Raw genomic sequence first — 20,842 nt, forward strand, 5'->3', positions numbered from 1 at the left:
TTTTATGGTAGACTTGGATATTGATACGCCTACCTCCTGGAGAGTGTTGTTCACTTGGTTGGCTGTTGTGAACGGGTTCCTCTTCACCATGGAAATGATTCTGCGATCATCCACCACTGTTGTCTTCCGTGGACGTTTAGGTCTTTTTGCGTTGCTGAGTTCACCAGTGCTTTCTTTCTTTCTCAGTGTAAGCGTTAAGCTGTAGAGTCTTAACTTATAGTTGACGCGTCCTTCTTTAATGAACTTCCACAGTCCAAGTTCTTTGTTTTGAATGTTTAATTCCCAAAAAAGGTTGTTACAAAAATGTAAATACAAAAACATATAAACAAAGGAACTTTAAGTATGGTCAAAAACTGCGCTCTCTAGCTCTCCAGCTTCGCTAATGGACCGAAAGAAACCTCCTCACCTACGTCATACCTCTTTAGCCAATAGAACAGCTGGGCTCCAAAGTTGACCTACATATCAGTACCGACGTCTTAGAATGTTTAAAATGGCTCTAACACTCAGGATGTACCACACTGTTGATTTAGCCTCTCCTAATACTGTAGCAATTTATCTGTTTTCTCAGCTTAATGATGGCTCTTTTCACTTACATGGAGAGCTCCTTTGACCGCATGTTGTCTGTTCAAAATCTTCAAAACCCAAGCACGAATCCTCTAATCAACTCCAGGCCTTTTATCTGTTTATCTCATAATGACATAACAATGGAATTGCCCACACCTGCCCATACAATAGCATGGAAGTCAATTGACCAATTACTTACGAGCCCATGAAATGAAGGGATTGTGTTTTAAAACTGTTTTAGTTTTTCACATTTGTATGCAATCTTTTTGTTCAACCCATGGAATAAAAGCTGAAAGTCTGTACTTCAATGGCATCTGAGTTGTTTTATTTAAAATTCACTGTGGTAATGTACAGAAACAAAATTAGAAAGAATGTGTCTCTGTCCAAATATTTATGGTCCTGATTGTGTATATATATATATACATATGTTTATATATATATATTTATTTATTTATTGAAAAGCCTAAATACAATAGCTTTTCAATAAATATTACTCGAATCCTCACCATAAATGTCATAAAACTTGTAAAAGTTGTCTTAAATAACCAACCGATTACTGTTGAGTTTTGAAGTTTTTTTTATTTTTCAAGGTACAAATCCAAAAACAATGGCAACCAAAATTTTCTTAGTCATTTAATGTTTAACATGATCTCTTAATTTAGCATACAGCTACATAAACCTGGAACTAGAAAATGTTATCGGTGGTAAATCCAGGTTAAGAGGGCAAGAGAATAAACGTTTCATAATTTATAATAAAATAGAAAACTTTATTGATCCCACAAAAGGGAAAATAGAATTTGCAACTAACCTATAAGAACCTATGGTGACATCAGTGTAACAGAAAAATATCTGAAATGGATTCTGTGGTCCACTTGGTTTGTGGTAAAAAAAAAAAAAAAAATTTAAATGGACCTTCGCTCTAAAATAGAAAATGAAAAGACATATGCTGAGACTGAGGTGACAAGAAAGCTTAAAATTGTTGACTCTGATGACAAAATGTAAATAAACTAGGAAACATGTCATTTAGAGATTATTGCTGTAATTACAAACGCTTTAGAGTTGTTTGTTCATCCATTAAAATGAGTGATCAGTTCTCTGACGGAAGGACAGGGTGTGTACTTGAGCCTCCACGTGTCTTTACCGCGGAAATGGTGCTGCCCCTCTTGCTCTGTGCTGAAAGTTTGCTCATTTTATCCTTTAGGCCCTTCAGGCTGTCAAGCTGACTGAAAGCCACATCAGGTGGTCCCGTTTTTTCTTCCTGCTCGAGTTTTTTCTGTGCAGGAGAAGCCGGATGTTTGGATGACTGAGAGGGAACCTGCTTTTGTAGTTTCAAGTAGGTGTGGAGGAATGAGGTCTTGGGTTTGGGGTAGGGGGTGTGGCTTTGTGGTTGGGCAACTCTTCCCCTGGTCTGAGCTGCTGGAGGCTGTTGCATGGAGAGGCTGTGCTGGCTCAGCCTTGGACTGACTGATCTAACTGGACCTCTCCCTGGTCCTGGAGAGGGGGATCTTGATTGCGCTCTGCGATGGAATTGAGTATTATCAGTGATCTGGGCACTGTTAGGCAGCATCTTGAATTCAGTCTGGTTCAAACTTTTCGATGAATGAACTCCTAAAAGCTGGGAGGCCGTGAGGGGTTGTAGTGTCCTTCGTTGTCGGGAGGACGGAGAAGATCCTCTGTCCAACTGCTGAGGTCTCTGAGCTTTAGGAGGAGGGTGCCAAAACTACCCAAAAAAGAGAAGGACATGTCAGTTGATTTATTTTTCTATATTCAATTTTATTTTATTATTCTAAAGGACATTATTGAAAATAAAAATAAAAAAGGTGTGTTTGCAACAACCTTTTTGACAAATGTGTTTAACGTTTTATTATTTCCAACAATTTCTACTTTAAATCTCTGCACAGACAACATATGAAAAATCCTTTTTCATTGCACACTGGCATCTCCACTTTTGTGTTACAACAATACCATCCAGTTTCAGGTCTGACTCCTCCCCCATAAGCGCATATATACCAGCTCCTCGACCAGCTATTTCAGAATTGACAAAGCCTCTAGGATAAGAAGTGAAACGTCTTCTAACTTTAAAAACCAAGTCCAGATTACAGCCCAATGGAACCAACCTGGATGAATGAGAGTCTTCATAGACATTTATAGATTGGTACGTCTTTTATTTTTGGTCACACTACACAACCTGGGGGTGAGAATCTACTTGAAAATGGGTTTAGGAGGTACACTGATGCGACTGCTGAGTAAAAACGTTATGTTCAAGTTTGTCATCATCAATCGTGGAGTAAGTGTAAGACATACAAGGCAAGTAATAGGTCATTAAAGACCCACCCCAATCATCATTTGATCTCTTGTGAAAGCGTTCCAAGAGGTCTTTTAATTAAGATTATGCAGTTTATGGTCACAATAAAAACAAACTGTCATTTTCCAAGACACACCTTTGAAGAGTTCATTAGAACCTCCCCTCAGAGTTGTCGGCGGGACAATTGGCGCTGACCAATAAAAAATAAATACTTGGGAATACAAGAGCTTAAAGGGCCTATACCATGCAAAATCAATTTTTTGACCTTTAAAATGTATTATAATTTTCATTCCTTACTATAAATAACCCTAAAGTGGTATTTTATTCTATTTATCTAAAAACCTGTGCTCTGAGTACCAGCCTCTCTTAACCCACAGAAACGAGCAGGTACTCACGAGCTGAAGTAGACCAGCGTGAACAGCCCTTTCCAGGAAGAGTTTACACCGCCAGCACCGCCCAAGGCTAATACAAACACCCACTATGCACTATAAGCATATCTATCTTTGCAAAAATTTGGATCTTGTTTGTGTTTGTGGGTTAGACGCAGACACGCAGCCAAGGCCGACTCTAGGTCTACGTCATGAAATGGGCAGCACCCACAAAGAGCGAACTCGTCTTACTAACGGGTTAGAAAAGAACTCAGGAAATAACTAATATTTAATCAAAAATGTGTTTTTGTGTACCAAAGGTAATATATTATACATGACATTGTTCACTATAAAAAACTTAGGAATAGCATAGTATAGCCCCTTTAATTTTCTTTATATATGTCCCCCATCATCAGAAAAATGTTACAAAAACAAGTTAAATAAACAAAACCAGAAAAAAACGTTTTCTTTGGAGTAGGTCTTTAACTAAAGACCAAATGAGGTTGCTGTGTACTTGAGACATGCACAATGGCAATAAAGTTGAAATCTATTCTATTCTATTCTAAGTTGTGTTTAAGTGTAGAGGAATTAAAAATATTTGATCTCGCACAAACATTTGATGACGGAAACAGATGGAAGAGAGAAGTTTGGTCTACAACAGCGAGAATGTTGGTTATCAACCAAAAAACATGGAAATTGCATATTAAAATTTGCAACAAAAAGTGAAGAAGATGGATCATTATAAATCTGGTGACCAAGGACAGAACCTTCAGGAGCACCAGATGTGATGGGGAAGGCTGTGACTGAATTGTGAATGATTAGAAAGATACAGGGGGAAAGACTGAAGGGGAGTGTCAGTGATCCCAATGGGGGAGAGACGATAAAGGAGGACAGAATGAGAGACAATGGGTAGATCCGAGAACGGGTCGAGAAGAAAGAGAATCAATGCCAATGGATGGTGAGTTTTTTTCCAGGAAGACTGTTTTGGCACTGAGGAAGGAAGAGAGACCTGATTGGAATCTTTTACAGAAGTTGTTAACAGGTACGAGTGATGCTGAACAGCAATAGCTTTCTCAAGTATTTTTAAAAGAAATGAATGGTAACTAATATGCCATATGTTTTTAACATAGGAGGATCCAGAGTGGGACTTTTAGGTATAGGGAAGACATGAAAAAGGACAAAAACAAAAAAAGGGTATCAAATTATCTTTTATGGTCCATTTAAAAACAAAAATAGGTTAAATCACAAAGCATACGAATAGCTGAATTATCTGTGAAGAGGGATTGTCTTTTCTCCCTACTACACTTGATTTTGTTTGATATTTTTTCATTAAATGCAGGTACAAAGAAGTAGAGCGTGACCATAAGAAATGAAGAAAAATGTCACGAAATATCTGAATAGTCGGAAATCAATATTGGTGTATTAAAGATACAAAAAGGTTATCTAGTTTAAACTTCAGCAGTACAAAGGCATAAAGTACCAGTGATCTAAAAAAAAATGGAACATCTGCTTCCCTGATTTTCTTACCTTCTGCCGATCAGCCTCTGTGGATGGCTGAGTCCCTGCTCTCTCTGTGCTGCTGGTTCTTAATCCTTTCCCTCTCGCTGGGGAGGCTTTCTTTGGTTTCCTTTCCTCTGAGGAGATCACCTCAAGTTTTAGATCATCTGTTGGTAACTTTTTAAGAGCTGATTCCTGTTTGATCGGTTCTCCTTCAGCCCCATCTCCATCAATCAGACTATCAGACATAGTTTTTCCTGGCAGATGAGTTTCTTTGGGACCTTTGAATTCAGGGTCTTTGACTGTTAATTCAGATACATCAGACTGGATTGTTCCTTCGGGCTCATCACCATCGTGTTTAATCTCTTTAACGTCAAACATCTTCTCTTCTATAACCATTTCTTCATTAGTGTCCTTTCTTTCATTTGTTTGTCCTTTACTCAGGTCATCAGTGTCTGATGGCGCAAAACAAAGACCATGGCTAAGGAATGAAGGAGAAGAGACGTTAGATGTAGCGTCTGACATACCAGAGTCAGCAGTGGAGTCCTTTGTCTCCTGGGCGTCAGGAACGTTCTGGTCTACAGGATCATGCAAAGGAGAGCCACTGCATTCATAAAACTCTTCAGAGGTGGTGGATTGGGTGGAATCCCTTCTGGGTGAGACAGGTTCATCACTTAAGTCATATGTAAGTGTTTGAAAGTCGGACTTTGGGTCAGGGGGGAAGGTATGCAAAGGTAACTCATCGGAGATTCGTACAACTGAAGTGACAAACTGGGATTCTGCTTCAAGCAAGTCTGGTTGATGAGCATCAGAAAACTGGAGGGATTTTCTAAGATAATGTGTGTTTTCCTGTGTTTGAAACATGTAGAGTGTGTTAGCTTTTGCATCTTTTCCACGGTCAGTAGATTGCGCAGATGTTGAACATGCCCCTTCCTCTTGCTCTTCCACCATGTCTGCCGCAGATTTTTGCATTCTATTTTTAGTCGTAGTTGTGTTGTGGGAATTCATTCCTGCTTTTAGGATGTCAACATCTTGTGACGCACAGTTGTCCTTTGAAGTCCAAACACTGCATGATACCCTATGAAGTTTGTGGGATTTTGCTAAAGGATGACACTCTGTCACACCTTCTGTAGATTTGCCGTTTTTCAGGTTTACTTCTGATGTGCTGGCATCTGTATTTGTGACAGCTAAAGTCTTTGTCCCTGTCCTTGTTTTAGAGACTATTGGAATAGATTCTTGACTACCAACCATCCTTTCAGTACCAGTAACCAAACAATCTGATTTTGTTTGAAGTTCACTTTGAGGGATTTGTTGTTCTTTCACTAAGAACTGGTCTTTTGGGGGGTTATTTGGGCTTGTTGCGTCAGCTGATGTGTTTGAAATGTTATCCAGCATTACCAGGACAGTTTCTGTTTTCTTCAACAGAGATGTTTGCTGCCTTGTTTCTACAGCAGACTGAAGGGTTTGTGGCTCTAAACTAGTCTCAGGCCTTCTGAGACAGATCTCTGTCTGGTCATTTCTGTTGATGCTGTCTTTCATGACCAAATCAACAGTGTGACGTTTTGGGATGGAAGGACTTAAAGCTAAAAATGAAGGTGCAGAAGACGAAAATGTAGAACTTGGAGGGATTTTAGAGAGCGAGGTGGTGGAGGTGGTTGGAGAAACATTAGTGTGAAGACTAGAAGCTGGGCTTGAGTGCAGACTTGTAATGGCTACTGAGTTATTTTTGGAAACACATGTGGGGGTCTTGGACTGAATGTTAGAAGCAGAGGATGTGAAAATGGGATATCCGACATTTGTAGTCTGAGGGTTAGGAGTTATTTCAGATGAGACTTCAAGCTGCATGTTAACAGCCTGTACTTGTGACTGCAAAGCACTTTCCAATGTGTCCTTTGCTGTGTTTGAGTCAGGCAGTTGAGACCATTGCCCACTGTGTGACCCCACAGTGGGTGCTGTGCACATAACAGCACTTTGTGCAGTTAGGTTTGGTAAAGTTTTCTCTTCTTTCTTTATGTCTGCATCTGAAATTGAGGCAGAATTGGGTTCATTTGTCAAAATAAGATCTGCTTTGTGTAAAGGTCTCTGCTTGTTTAGCGTTGTTGATCCTCTGTTTGATTGTGGGATTGTGAGAACACTAAGATATGTTTTTTTAGGACCAGAGTTTGCATTTGAAATTACTTTATTTTCCCTTTTGGAAGTCTTACTTTCATCTTTGTCGTGCTCTAACACATTTGCTCTACTTTTAAGTCCATTTGGATCACTGTGCAGTTCTGCCTGGGCCTTGTCCACCACCAGCTCATTAGGTTTGTGGGCTTGTTCTTCTTCTTTACTTATCTTTTCTTGTTTACTGCTGAACTGTCTGGCAATCGTGATTTCTGCTACGTTTTCCTCAGGTGTGCTGAATGGACTACTAAACCTAATTGCTTGACTGGTTCCAAACATCTCTGAACGCTGCAAATGGACTTGTAGAGGTTTGTTCACATCCCGAATGTTAATAAATCCTATTACATCTCTTGGTGGGTCGGGTTCTGGCCAGGTGGGCAAGTATGCTATTAAACTGGCCTTCTCTAAATTAATTAGTCCGGGGTGAAGTGCAGGAGGATCTGCCCTAGCCTCCTCCTTTCGCCTCTTCTTCTTGTTTTTTGAGATCTCAGTTTCTTTGGGATTATCGTCGCCAGTGGACACTGTGACGCCGGGGTTCGTCAAAGCAACCAGGGCATATTTGGGGTTGTGCAGCTTTCTAAGAACAGCGGCAGAAGGGGGTACCACAGGGGCGAGGTGGGATCGGAAGTCTTGTTCGGGCTCCGGCTCTGTGGCAACTTGTCTGAGCTCAACGAAACTGGAGTTCACGTAAAGAGAGCAAAAGAGTTTGTCAAAGCCTTCCACTGCCTGGCCTGTAATCACAGTGATGAGATTTCTGTCCAGCCGGGAAGACATCCAGGTAAAACTGAACAAAGAAGGTTACAAAAAAATGCCATTAAATTACTGAAAAAAGTTTATTGTTCTTTACCGTGTTGTGTTCTGCTTCCTGATTGAATAACTCTTGTCATTCAATCTCCTCAGGGCCCTGCCTCCTGTTCAGAATGTGCTCAGTTTCAAAAGAACCTGGTGGCAGATATCAACGTCCAGAACTGGAAATCCTTGGCTATGTCCGAATTCCTTCACTACTTACTACATAGTGCACTATGTAGTAAATGTATTTTAATAAACCATCAACATTTTCATCTTCAGAACACAGTGGATTCATAAATGATTATCGCAAAACGCTCATTTCAATTAGATTTTCACTTCATGAAATCGATGACGTCTATTTCACTGTTTAAAAAAAAAAAAAAAATTGTGAGCATGGTGTCCGAATTGCTTTTAAAATCCAGGGCACTACATAGTGCCACACTATATAGTTTTTTTAGTAGTTAGGGAGTTCGGTGGGAATTCGGACAGAGCCATTGACCTGAACTGGAAGTACTCCCACATTGCTTGCAAAAACTTTATTTCAACTGCCGACGCTAACAGCGACAGTGACAGTGTTTCCCATTTTGAGCTTTAATAAAGGTTTTTTCTACAATTCTGAATTCTGGGTTAGGGTAAATTGTATAATTTCCGGCTGAGGATTTCAGACGCCATCTTGTCTTCGGCCAGATCCCTCTCCTCAGTTTACAGAGCCACTGTGTCTTCCTCAACTACGAAATCTTTGATTACATCAGATCTTTGTTTTCATTCTATAAAGCTGAACTTATTTTTCTACCAAAGTTTGAACTTCGAGAGTTTAAACAAGATAGAAAAGTGTGAAAATGTTCATGTCTGTATGAGAGCAAAGTATAAAGTGTGTAGTGAGGAGTTTTACAGCCATAACATATCTGTAATAATTCTAAAAAATAAAGATGACTTCTTTGCCTATAACATTTCACCTATTGCAAATTATTTTTAGAACGCAACTCCCACAATAAACCAAAAACTGCTGAATTGCCAAAAATGAATGTGATACCTAAAAAAGTGATTATAAATTAAATTTTAAAGCTAAATTAAAGTATTTTAACCATAAAGATACAAAAAAGACCTCATTCAATGTGCGTGCATATTCAGTTTAAAGACCCACTCCAGTCATTTTCTGATCTATTTTCAAAGGGCTCCCAGTAGTCTTTTTGAGATGAATATGCTGTTTTTAGTCCAAAAAAACCTGTCGTTTTCCAGAATTAAGTTTTTAGAGACATTCACCTCTGAGTTGAGAGCAAGACCGTTGGCGCGTAGCAAACCCTTCCCATTTCTGCGAGCTCTCTGTTTAAGCGGAGCAAGGAGCTTGTTTTGCACCAAGCATATTTTCTGTCACAAATTTTTTTTTTTCAAATAATAATTTTCTTTATATTTGTCCTCTATCATCAGAAAAATACCCCAAGAACATGCTAAAAACATAATTTTAATCAGAGTGGGTCTTTAAAATGTACTCACACCATTCATGAACAAAGCACACACTGACCTGTACGAGCCTGACACCGCTTTGTCGCCATCGATGAACATGAATCTGTGCCCCATTTGCCCTCTGACCTTCATGCAGTGTCGACTGAAGAACTCTGCACCCTGGGAGCAGCGCACGCGAAGATGCTGAGTCACACAAACATGCAAACAGAATCACATGAGAACAGAGTTCATTCCAAACCTGCTAACACCCAACAATCCCTACGAATCATGTTTGTCCTACATGGCTACGCATGCAGCACAACTCTGACATCATTTCCTTTTTTTAACAAGGCGATGGTTGACATTTTTCCGATGTTAACTCCATTTTAAACACATGCTGCTTCAGATTAATGTTTCATGAACCTTCCATATGTAAACACTTCAGGGCATCCAGTTTTGACTGTTTGTGCCAAGCCTGTCACAGAGATGCAGCCAAAACTTTGTTAATTGCTTGTCTTAAAGTAGCAGATTGTTACTGGTTTAGCTTGTTCTGCTCTTGTCACACCCTTACCTTTCTCCCTATCTTTATGCATTCCTTTGATAATATATAAAAAAAACTTCATTTCTATTTGTGCAAATGTTCTCAGCCTAAATCTGTGGATTATAAAACAGTTGAGGTGTCTGTAGTTGGTATAATAGTACAAAAACAGGAAAAGCTTAAATTAAAAAAGGAAAAATGAAATATTTTTCCTTTTTTGTCAGAACGGTAAAGTTGTCAGATTGAAGGCAGTTTTCAACATTTTTTGTCTTACAAAACTAAAAGCGAGGAATCTGTCACTTTTTTTTACAGTGCTTACCAGGGTGCAGCATTCTTTCTACTCTCACTCATATGTCAGCTCATCTGCTCCTCCTCTCATTCAATTCTGTTCACCCTCCTACAATTTCAGCTTGTCACTTTCAGCTCGCAAAAAATCTCAATCTGTCACACTTGCTATGCTTTTAGGTCCAACGGTTTTCTTCTTCAGTCGCTCTGTCAGAGCATCCCAAGTGGCTTTTTGTGTTTAGAAACATTGCTTTGGCTGGTCTTTCTGTCGAAACGTTTGTTACCCAGACACCTTTTTTAGGGTTGGTAAAAAAAAAGCGGTAAATATCAATAACAGCAATAACAACAAAAAAAGTGATGTGGTTTTCCATGAAAAGACTTCTGGAAGCTTCTCCCAAACAGATCAACGCAACAAATACTTTTTCAAAATGTCTATAAATTTAGGGAAGTTGAAAATTTAGATTTTGAATTTTAATTTTAGACATTAAAAGTCATATGCATTAATTTGAGAGCATATCTGTGAAGACAATGGACAGAACGTCCTGTGCAGCAAACATAAACCCCTGAATAGGACTGCAGGATATTAGGAAAACTTGCGATATGTGATATTAGTGATCAATATTGCGATGACAATATGACTTGTGACACATGAACCAATAGCAAAATAAAAAATAACGAATACATCATTTCCATTTCACTGCAACAGTTTTATTTGAATAAAAGTCAACATAAATAATACTGCAAGTTATCTCAATAGGAGACAGGTAAAAACTTGCATGTTGGGAAAACACACCTAAGAACAATTATCTATGTTTTCATACTTGTCAAGATTAATATAGTCAACAATTAAGAACAATGTAGGTAGTGTGCTTCTGGAATTTTAAAAAACCTAATGGTTTCTCTGTCTATGCATGAGTATAAACATTTAATGTAACTTTTTATCGTGGTTTTTGCCGTCTTTTACAATACGCGTTTTGCACTAGCTGATACTGCGTCCAAATCTTTTTGATCTATTGTGTACGCCAACTATTGACTGTATATGAGAACTGGACTGAGTGACCCCGCCCATCTTGTATTCCAAATAGGAAGTACCTGCAGGCTCCAAGAAGCCAAAATCCTGTAAAAAAAAAAGTAAAAAAAAGAGTAAGAATGGTGATTCTGACAAATAGAATGAATGAATAATAGCTATTACATTTGTCAGAACAACTGTTCTTGCTCTGCTGTGTTTTTTTTACATGTTCCTGATAATCTTAAAATGTTTCATATTTTTCCTATATATATTTCTCAATATTTTTATTGCAAGTTATTCAAGTTATAAACTGACCAGTCAGTAAAAGCTTGTGGCCTCACGCCTCACATTTAAAACGTTTGACAGAATTTGTGTGGCCAAATTAAAAGTGGTAGGGGTGTGGACTTCCAACAAGCTCACTCCTTTCTGGTGAGAGTGGTTGCCATAGAAATGTTGACTCAGACTGTCTTGGACCAATCACTGCTTACTGACGACATCTGGCTCTAAAATAGCACCATCCATAATCTGAAAACACTGGCGACTGAATTGACTTCATTTCGTTAGAACAGGAAGTAAGTAATTTCCTATGGGGGACATCACACACTCAAGTCCCATTTACCGTCAATGACATTCACAAATTTACCAACGTTATAATAAGTGTGCGAGCATGTACTGATGGTTTTTTTTGCTTAAATTACCAACAATTGTCCTTTTATTTTAACCTTTTAACACCCAAGCTTTAGCTCCAGCATTGAAATTGTTATGACTACAGTAACTGTACCGGCGTTTATGCAATTAACCTAATTCCCACGGATTTTGAAATGGAAAAAAGCAGCCCTACACTGATACCCAATCAACATCAATGACGTGACTGAGAAAAGTGGCTATGCAACGTTATGTAACACTTTAAGTTAGTATATCAATGCAAAGCCGATTTGAAAAGTCGCTTTTGGTAGAGTGTGTGTGTGGGTGTGTGTGTGTGTGTGTGGGGGGGGCTGTGGTTGCGTGGTGATCTCTGGGTTCCTTGGGTCGGGTGCCGGGGCTGGCTTGTGGAGACGTGGCTCCGGCTGGGTGGTGGGTGGCTCATGGGTCCTTGGGGCCCTGGCTTCGTCCTTGGCCCTCGTCTCGGTGTCCAGCTAAGCACGCCTGTCCTGTGGCCTGGGGGCCCAGACGCCGGGTTCGCATATGCCTCTTGGCGCCTCTGCGCCTGGCTGGGTGGGTAGGCGGTCCCCTCCTCCCCCCCTCCCGGGCTGCTTGGGTCCCGTCGCCTGGGGCGCTCCCGCCCTGGGGGTCTCTCCCACCCTCTGCTGGTCTGGCTGGTTGGGCTGGGTAGGATCTGGTTCCCCTCATGAACACACGGTTCACTTCGGCAGCATGCATGTATTTCCACCCCCAAGTGCACGTGCACACTACCAAAGAGCTCCCTGTCTGCTTCATCCCTCCTCCTCACTCACAGTGTATTGATGGACAAATATCTTCAGAATTTCACCTTTGGATGTAATATTTGTCTTTCCAGTAGATCTGGTATAATTGTTACACAGCTCAAAATAATAACTTATTCAAATCAGGGCTTGTATCCCCCACATTCTCCACCTCTTTTCCTTTTATACTTTTCTGCCCCCCCCCTCACATTCTTCCACTCTCCCTCCCCACACACACTAAAGGTAACAAATTTAAAAAATTTAATAAAAAAAACAAAAAGGGGTTTATACAAAATCACACTCTGGTTTTTCGAAGTTATATAACCTCTTTTTGTGATGGTAAAACCTGTCCAACACAAAAGGCCTTCGGCCCTTATCTGTTTGCTCAGTTGTTGGACAGAACCAGAAAAGTCACTTTTCTCCGTGTCAGAATCAGCTGATTAATCATGTAAACAGTCGAAGAGTTACAGTTTCACCGGCGACATCTTCTGTGTTAAAGGTTTAAGATATTTCCCATTCAATTCCAGTTTTCATTTTTCCAAGCACATTAACTTGTTAGCTAGCAGGAGAGAAATGATTTACGACAAGCTCCCAACCTTTTAACAACAAGACTGACCAGAGGTACCATGATGATCAAAATCAACACAAATGAAGCCCTATTTTCTCAGAATTATAGACATTTAAATCTTTTTTCACAGCCGTATTTTAGTCCAAACCTATTAAAGACATTTACGGAGTTTGTGATGATCTACTGTTCAATACATCAGGCAGCAGAGTCTTCTAGTACCCTCCGGGCAAAACCTGGGAGAAGTTGAGTGTAGAACTAGGAAAACAAATGCTACACAGTATGGCACAAAAACAGAGGCTGCACTCTAGTCTATAAATGAAGCACACATTGAATCTAGACAGCAGCTGTAGCACTTTATAATGTTCCCTCTTGGAGGGAGGGTTTCTTACATTATTGCACAGGACAATCTGGACATTATTCTATTCATTTAGAATGAGCAGGTGCATGCACAAGCTTGACAGATATTTTTACATGTGGACAAGAACATTACCTTATATAAGAAGGAGCCACAAGCATCTAATTGCTGCGAAGCACAAACCCAGCAGAGGGATCTGTGACACAGCCTGTAATCTCTTTACAGCGATTTGAGCTATCTAATGTCTGACTGTTTAAAAAGTGGGGCAACTTCAGGCAAATTGAGCACTGCGCAGATGTTTTACCGCAAGCGGAAGCACGCTCTGCAGAGGAGAAAGACAGTATGGAGAGGAAAAGAACAGAATGTAAAAGCCAGTTCTAACACAGGGAAGAATGTGATGACAACATGGCCAGTAAATTTTTTTCCCTTCACGTAACCTAAACAGTCACATTGGATCATTATGTCATGTGTAACACAGACATGTGTTTGTAAACTGCAGACACTTTGAGGTTTTCTGCACTTTTGCTCACAATCGAGACCCAGATGGTGCTCAAGCTGTTGCAGCTTTTGTGGATCACTTTCATTCACAAGACTGTGTCAGGATCTTAAGATGTTTAGAATTTATGACCACATAGCAATTAGAGCTGAGGTTCCCGTGGGGCCCCAACTTCGTTGTGCAGAAGGCCCCCCGAGATTCAGTTGCAGCAGATGTGAGGAGATGCACCGTGGCATGTTCTGTGACAGATGCTTGCAGCTACTGACATGACAGGGTGTTTCTGCTCATTTTTATGTTTCCTTTTCTTTTGCTGACCACAGGCTTTCTGTTTAGTCTTGTCCTGTTTTCAAGGTTCTCAATTTATTTTCAATCAGCATACCAGGTTTAAGTTTCAGAGCGCCTTCTTGTTTCAGCGGAGCTGCTGTTAAGGCCCGTACACACCGGGACGAATATTCGCCAGCCGTTTTTCGCCAGCGTTTTTCGCCACGTTTTTTGTGTTCACACCAAGGCGATTTTCGCTGACGATGAGCCGAGCGAACATGCAATTTCATTCCTTGACATTAGATGGCACTTAATGTAAAACAGAAATACCCCTGTACACAAGGTGGCGCTGCGCAACTTTACGCTTCTTAAAGTCGCTTTTCACTCAGAAGAAGAGAGCAAGTATTTACGCGATTGTCAGAATCAAACAAACAAAACATGAATATTTCAAGCACCAGTAGTTCTAACTTCAGTTCCAGCGATGAAGAAATTATTGTTCTGTTGAATGATGAAAGACGACGGAAAAGATGTCGATTTTGGGTACATCCCATAGTTACGAGAAGAGAAGAACATGGGGAGTTTTATCGACTAGTACAAGAGCTGAAAATGTATCATGAGCGTTTTCGGGGATATTTTAGAATGTCCGTCTTATTTCTTCGCGGCAGTGTAGACGCTACTTGGCGTATATCTTCTTCGCCGTGATGTATGTGTGCTCAGCAAGACAGTTTTGTGTTTGAGCGCCCCCAAGTTGTGTTTTACTGTAACTTCAGAAGCTCCTGACACGTGTGCAAAAGCGCCGTTCTCATTGGTCGTATAGTTTTTGACGCGGCGCGTCAAACCAAAAAAACGAACCCAAGGCTTTTTTTTTAAAATGACGCTTTTACGCGGTGTGCACACTCACATTGGTGCCCTTTGTTTAGTCACGAGGCGTTAAACATCGGCGAATATCGCGCGCGAAATTCGTCCCGGTGTGTACGGGCCTTTAGGTTAATATTTCAGGCGAATTGTGTATTTCGTGGTACCAACACCAAAGTTGGCATGAATGTACCTTTCGCGCTTTTGACTGTTTGTCATCAACAAGCCAAAATACAGTGGCCAAAACTTAAATCAAGACAGAGGGTGGCAGTTTGAATATTTTTGTTGCCTTAACTTCCACCCATAAATGAAAAGAAATAGAAGATACTGATGCTTATGACACCAGTAAACCAACTTAGTTTACTTTACAGTGTATTTTGCTGCATTTATTTGGCTATTTTATTCATTAAATTAATTTGTCCAAAGTTGAAACACCCTCTTAAGTGTGACATGTGCATAATGAAAAACACTTGTCAAACAAACCAGACTTTTTGGTTCAAACCTTCTTAAATTCAGTATGAACAGCCTAATGTTAGAAAGGCCTTAGAACTTAATACAACTAAATACGACATAAACTATGTAAAAAGCCCCATTTTATATGACACGTTTGAAAAGAGACCTTTTCTTGACAGTGCGTTTTATAATCCGGTGTATTCAATAATGTGGAAAACTATGGAGTCCTATACTGTTCATAATTAAATAAATATGACCTCATGCAAATAAACAATTAACCAAAAAATCTCTCATAAATACATAAAAAGATCATGAAATTGTGAAAAAACTGCACACTGATTTTAAATTAACCATTATTTTATTAAATATATTTCATTTTGCTTTAAAAACCTGTTCATGATCTTTTTATATATTTATGAGAGATTTATTGGTTGATTGTGTATTTGCATGAGGTCATATTTATATAATTAATTATGAACAGTATAGGACTCCATAGAAAACACAGTAACCAATAAAACTTGTTTCTGGACTGTGGATGGCACCCAGAAAAAAACCCACATGAGTAGAACAGGTAAACTCCACACAGAAAGGTTCCAGCCGGTCTTCTCACCATGAGGTGAGAGCTTCAACCATTACGCTGCATGCAGCCACAACCTTTGTCTTTCACTTTCTAATGGGCACTTCTACTGTAAGTTACACTGCCTTACATGGAAATAGCCAACCACGCGTGCCAGATCAGGTTGGATCATTCTAACATACTAATCATCAAAAAACAGAGACCATTAACTAAAAACAATCCATTATTGTTTTGTTGTTAAAGGTTACTGAACAAAATTATAATGTCCATAGCAAAATACAAACATTTCATGTCTTTTCTGTATGCAAGCGAACAGTTTCTAAGACTGCTCCAACCTCTCCCGGAGCTAGAACTTTTTTTAGGCTAATCTAGCAGATGTAGTACTGGTTCACTGAGCACTCGAAATGAGTGTTGAGAAACTGTTGAGCATGTGAGGGGAAAAGTATTACACTAACATTACAGTTTCTTTTCTTTGGATTCTAATGAAGACCACTGCTTTGTTGCATTTATTTTTTCTGGGCTGCGTAGTGAACGTCTTACTTTGAGATGTCCGGCATGCATGCCAGCCCTCTGACACATGGACAGGAAATGAGGTAGCGCCGTACGTTCCAGCAGGATGTAAACAGACACCTTCCTTTTGAAGCCAGCGTCCAGCAGATCCCTGAAGATGTCCGCATCAGTAAAGATGTCCATCACCACTGCTATGACCTTAAAAAAGAAAATCCCTTTCTTGGATCATCCTCTGGTTGTTCAAATATTCAAATATACAAACATGTCAATAGAACAATGCAACGCCTTTTTCGATTTATAGCCCCATCTAACAGGGAAATTATTGCACATTTGAGTTTTTCACTGGGACAAAAAGGCTTTTTTTAGAAAGTTATTTAAGAATTATCCGAAATAAAACTATCTGAAAAGACCTGCAGTACAATGATGCACGTGAAAGTAGGCAGGGTACTAACATAACCATGAAATTATAATGCACTGTACATGCTGGGACAGTTAAACCTTTGGTCATTTGAGTGCAACAGTGTCATTTTCATATTGGTGCCTGATAAAGTGAGATGAGATGACAAGTGCAGTTCAAACACAGAGCATTGAAAGTCCCATGGTAACATTTAAAAAGAAATATATGACTTGAAAAGGACTCATTTCTATTTCTATAGTTCTGACAGCTGTATTTTTTGTACTTTTTTATTCAAAATTAGGAAATTCTAACAAGTAGTTGTTGCTTCTCAAATTAGAGTTCAAATGTTCTTTTTTTTCTGTTTGTCATGCTTTGGAGCAATCAAGTAGCTAATGTTTTAGAGTTTTTTACGCCGCTTTGGTAAAAACAAAATTGCTGGTGGAAATTCGGGAAAAATGAAAAAGCTACCGGCAGGTTAACAAATGCGCAGTTATTTCGGTTTTGTCACTTTATTACTAACTTGTTTTAGTTCAAGCAAGACGTACAAAGGGATTGGGCCAAAAAGAGTAAAGCTACGTTCACACTGCTCTCTGCAATGCACGTTCAAACAGCCACTTCCAATGAAATGTCTAAATAAAGTCCTGTAAACGAGAGTTTCAGGCTCCTGCATTTTAAACTTTCATCTTCACGCATAGCTACGCAGGCAGAACCATTTTTGGGCTCTATGTACAAAATGTTCACTGAACGCATGTTCCAAGTTAAACCAGGTCAAAGTTTGACCAGTCAGGGACTTGGATTTGGTAGTGACGTATGGAATGGGTGTTCTGGTGAACCCAGGCACAGCGACGACCCTGAAGACATCTGCATTTGTTTTTTAAATAAAGATGAACCAGGTCACTTTCCTGACATGATGGTAATCCATATCCTGCATTGTAAGGACAAACTGAATGAACTGAACTGCTTAGTCCCCAAAAAACGAGATTTACAGACAAGCTCTAGTAAACAACAGAAAAACAAAAAGCCCCTCCCTGCTTGTCCAGTGTGAACACCAGGGGCTATAAACAAATTCAAGAATGTGCATTTAGCGCGTTTTGAAAACGCGAACGAATTTAAGTTTGACACATTTAAGTTTGTCACATTTACGTTTAAACAGCAGCTTAAAAATATAGCAAAAAAACTGCAGCAATTTGCCAGGTGAGGTCCTGAAAAATGCTAATGGTGGGGGATGTAGGATATAAGTACAATGAAAAAGCTTTGGGCGGCGCATGATTTAATTTTTGTGGTGACTAGAAAGGAGTATTGCTACAGTTGTATAAAATTTGCCCAATTAAAAACTATAAGAACTAACATTTTTACCAACAATTTGAGATGCTTTTTTAAAAAAAAAATTGAAATAGCATTCAACATATTTTGACTTGTTCTGAGTGCGTGTAATGTCTCAGCTAGATAAAATAGCTAAAAATTAAAAAACAAAAGTTATCTTGAAATAAATTTAAAAAAACTTAAGTTAGAAAATAATGGTTTAGCAAGGGTAGTTTTTTTTCTCGTTCACAATTTCTATGCAAGCTGATTGTGGGTGCAGACACTTTTTTTAAACAAAAATGTTAAATATTTCGTCACAATTATTTTGTTTCAGCCTTTGGGAAGAAAGAGGATTCAGATTCAAATGTGTGCAGTGGGGGCACCCAGTAGCTTCTTTTGTGGGGCTATGTCCACCCCTTAGGGGTGCCCCTGTACAAATGTTCTGGTTAAACATCAAACACTTTATGAAAATGTATTTTTTGTTATGAGTAATTATGTCTTACTTAAAATACTTCCAGTACCTTTTGGGCCTGTGCAATCATTTTTCGGACAACCTCTTTGATGTGCGCGTGCCCGTCCAGCGGCGGCTGCGTGTACACAGACGTGCGTGTCACCCCGCGGTACGAGTCACAGCTGGGCCAACCCAGGTCCATCTGCGGGACGGAGATGTCTGAAAGCTCGGGCCAGTAGTGCAGGGAAAGCGGAAGAGACTCCTCCTCCACGCTGCCCTGGACCAGCTCCGAACCCGGGTCAAAAGGTTCAGCCGCCCCGACAAGAGCGGTCATCTCCGGGTCTGACAGAAAACCCCGGACCCTGCGCGAGTCCAGGTACTTGAAGAACGCCTCGCGGCCATTCTGCAGGAGAGCTTCGAGCGCGAGACGTTGGTCCTCGCAGTATAAAAACTCCGGCTTGGACTCGCTCGTGCGCAGGTTCACGTGGTTGTCATCCAGACACTGGACCTGGGACAGAGCCATGATGACGAACCTCAATGAAATTTATTTTTAAACGTATAGAGAAATGTCCGCGAGCTCTATTATTGAGTCAATAGTGTCCCAAATTTGTGACAGCTTTATCCCCATATAGTCCAACGTCGGCCCAATGAAGAACCGGCAGAGGAGCAGGAGATAGTCCGGCAGCTGCATCGCCTGACAGGTGCGTCTGTCTGTGACAGGTAAAAAACACTCCCACACGAGACCGCGAGGCTTTTCAAGCTGGGGCCTATCTTAGGAAAATGAGTGTTGTGGACTCCTCCTTACTATCTTCGTCTAAACTACATTTTTAATCATTAGCTGTTGGTGTCATACCTAAAAAAGCAATCCAACCTGTACTGCTCTACCTGTTCTTTGCACTAATGCTGCTTTTGGATCACGTGATGCAAAAGTAGAATTGGACTTCCAGTGGAGAGTGAAAGTTATAAGATAAAGTTTGCAAGTTTTTTTTTGTTTTTTAATTAAACAATTTAACATAACAGAACGTGGCTTAACGTTCAGGGAATTAGCAGAACAATTACTAAATGCAGCCAGAAAGAACAAATTCACAACAACAGATAATGGTAATACCTAATAATGATAAGATAATATAGGATAACATTTTATCTTAAATAACTTTTAGTCAAACTGTTAACGAATTAAAAAAAAGAAGAAAAATGCAAGGAAAAATTGTTTTGATAGTTCAAGTTCTGTCAACTTATATATTTTTTGACACGAGTTTTGATATATTGTGTGCAAAACTCCACCCAATTAACAATACCAAAAAGTATGTGTATTTGCCCTACTTTTATTGTGAAACCTTTAATTTATAAAAACAAGTCTACATATGATTGCCATAGTTTTGAAAATACTTTTTTCTTTTTCGGTCAAACTCTGTTTATAGTTGGATATGATCAAAGTTTTCGATCAAAAACAAACCCCAAAATTTGCGACTAAGTTGAAGAAATTGACTTTTTTTAAATAGACTAAAATCTGTATAATGTTAGTTTCCCTTTTTAATGTATTTGCTTTTTATATCAGGGAGTCCATATGTTTCCTTTCTTTAAGGCACATGTTGTAGCTGATTTTATTATAAAAAAACATTTCTTCCCTGCTTGAAGATTATTTTTCTTCTTATTTTTTTCTTTAGACTATATAGTTTCTCCTTAAATGAGCTACGGTTGCAGATATTTAGCGTCTTGTGAGTAATGGCTCCAACCGACTATTCAAACATAATTAAAAAGTTAATAGCTTTTAGATTTATACAGCACTGTTGACACACAAGATAAAAGAACAGGTCTTTTCACCAAAAGCAGGGAAGACTAAAAAAACAGCCTCTGAGTTTTTGATGGGGATTTTCTATTTAAAACTTAAGACCGTAAACTTGGAAGCATTGATTCCTTAAACTTGATAATAATTTACAGTGCAGTCGGGTTTGATGACTGCTGTGCAAGCTTTTTCTTGCACCTTAAATTAGGTCACATTTTTTAATGGGTGCAGTTTTGCAAGAATGCAACTCTACCAGTCCCTGTCAGTCATTTATTCACCAAATCTCTATGAAATGAGTCCATCCAATTCCTGAACCTGCTGAGTCCCTTTCAGAGTCACAGGGTTGCTGGACCTTATCCCAGTTCCTGCTGGGTGAAGGTGGGCTACATCCTGGACAGGTTGCCGGTCTGTATTTTTGGACTGTGTCCAAAGAATATCCACAGATGCAT

At 39.5% G+C, this 20,842-nt stretch overlaps 3 protein-coding genes across 4 annotated transcripts; all 3 read right to left on the minus strand.

The window, feature by feature from the left end:
• Positions 1–1,123: 1,123 nt before the first annotated feature.
• On the minus strand, positions 1,124–7,924 carry LOC101160560. 2 transcript variants are annotated; one of them, XM_023957681.1, is made up of 3 exons: positions 5,262–7,924; positions 4,765–4,871; positions 1,124–2,284 (listed from the first exon to the last, which is right to left on the minus strand). In XM_023957681.1, the coding sequence occupies exons 1-3, from the start codon at positions 7,669–7,671 to the stop codon at positions 1,652–1,654; spliced, it is 3,150 nt and encodes a 1,049-aa protein (XP_023813449.1). In that variant the 5' UTR covers positions 7,672–7,924; the 3' UTR covers positions 1,124–1,651. The 2 variants fall into 2 exon arrangements, with proteins under 2 accessions (XP_023813449.1, XP_023813448.1); XM_023957680.1 differs by having other exon boundaries at positions 4,765–7,924.
• A 1,241-nt stretch (positions 7,925–9,165) lies between these two features.
• Positions 9,166–16,966, minus strand: LOC111947803 (protein FAM83G). Its single transcript, XM_023957943.1, has 2 exons — positions 16,488–16,966; positions 9,166–9,333 (listed from the first exon to the last, which is right to left on the minus strand). Exons 1-2 carry the CDS (start codon positions 16,638–16,640, stop codon positions 9,166–9,168), a joined length of 321 nt encoding a protein of 106 aa, XP_023813711.1. The 5' UTR covers positions 16,641–16,966.
• A 1,645-nt stretch (positions 16,967–18,611) lies between these two features.
• Positions 18,612–19,534, minus strand: LOC111947774 (protein FAM83G-like). The gene has a single exon (XM_023957682.1). It carries the CDS (start codon positions 19,128–19,130, stop codon positions 18,660–18,662), a length of 471 nt encoding a protein of 156 aa, XP_023813450.1. The 5' UTR covers positions 19,131–19,534; the 3' UTR covers positions 18,612–18,659.
• Positions 19,535–20,842: the final 1,308 nt, after the last annotated feature.

The sequence above is a fragment of the Oryzias latipes genome, chromosome 8 (assembly GCF_002234675.1).
Source record: "Oryzias latipes chromosome 8, ASM223467v1".
Classification (NCBI taxonomy): domain Eukaryota; kingdom Metazoa; phylum Chordata; class Actinopteri; order Beloniformes; family Adrianichthyidae; genus Oryzias; species Oryzias latipes.

What these genes read in the sequence shown, in the direction of transcription:
- LOC101160560 (XM_023957680.1), bottom strand. Translation starts at nt 7,671, where the DNA reads ATGTCTTCCCGGCTGGACAGAAATCTCATCACTGTGATTACAGGCCAG. An exon ending in CAGAGGCTGATCGGCAGAAG is followed by an intron (nt 2,285 to 4,764) that starts GTAAGAAAATCA and finishes TTTTTTGGGTAG; the next exon opens with TTTTGGCACCCTCCTCCTAA.
- LOC111947803 (XM_023957943.1), bottom strand. Translation starts at nt 16,640, where the DNA reads ATGGACATCTTTACTGATGCGGACATCTTCAGGGATCTGCTGGACGCT. An exon ending in TGCATGCCGGACATCTCAAA is followed by an intron (nt 9,334 to 16,487) that starts GTAAGACGTTCA and finishes TGTGTGACTCAG; the next exon opens with CATCTTCGCGTGCGCTGCTC.
- LOC111947774 (XM_023957682.1), bottom strand. Translation starts at nt 19,130, where the DNA reads ATGGCTCTGTCCCAGGTCCAGTGTCTGGATGACAACCACGTGAACCTG.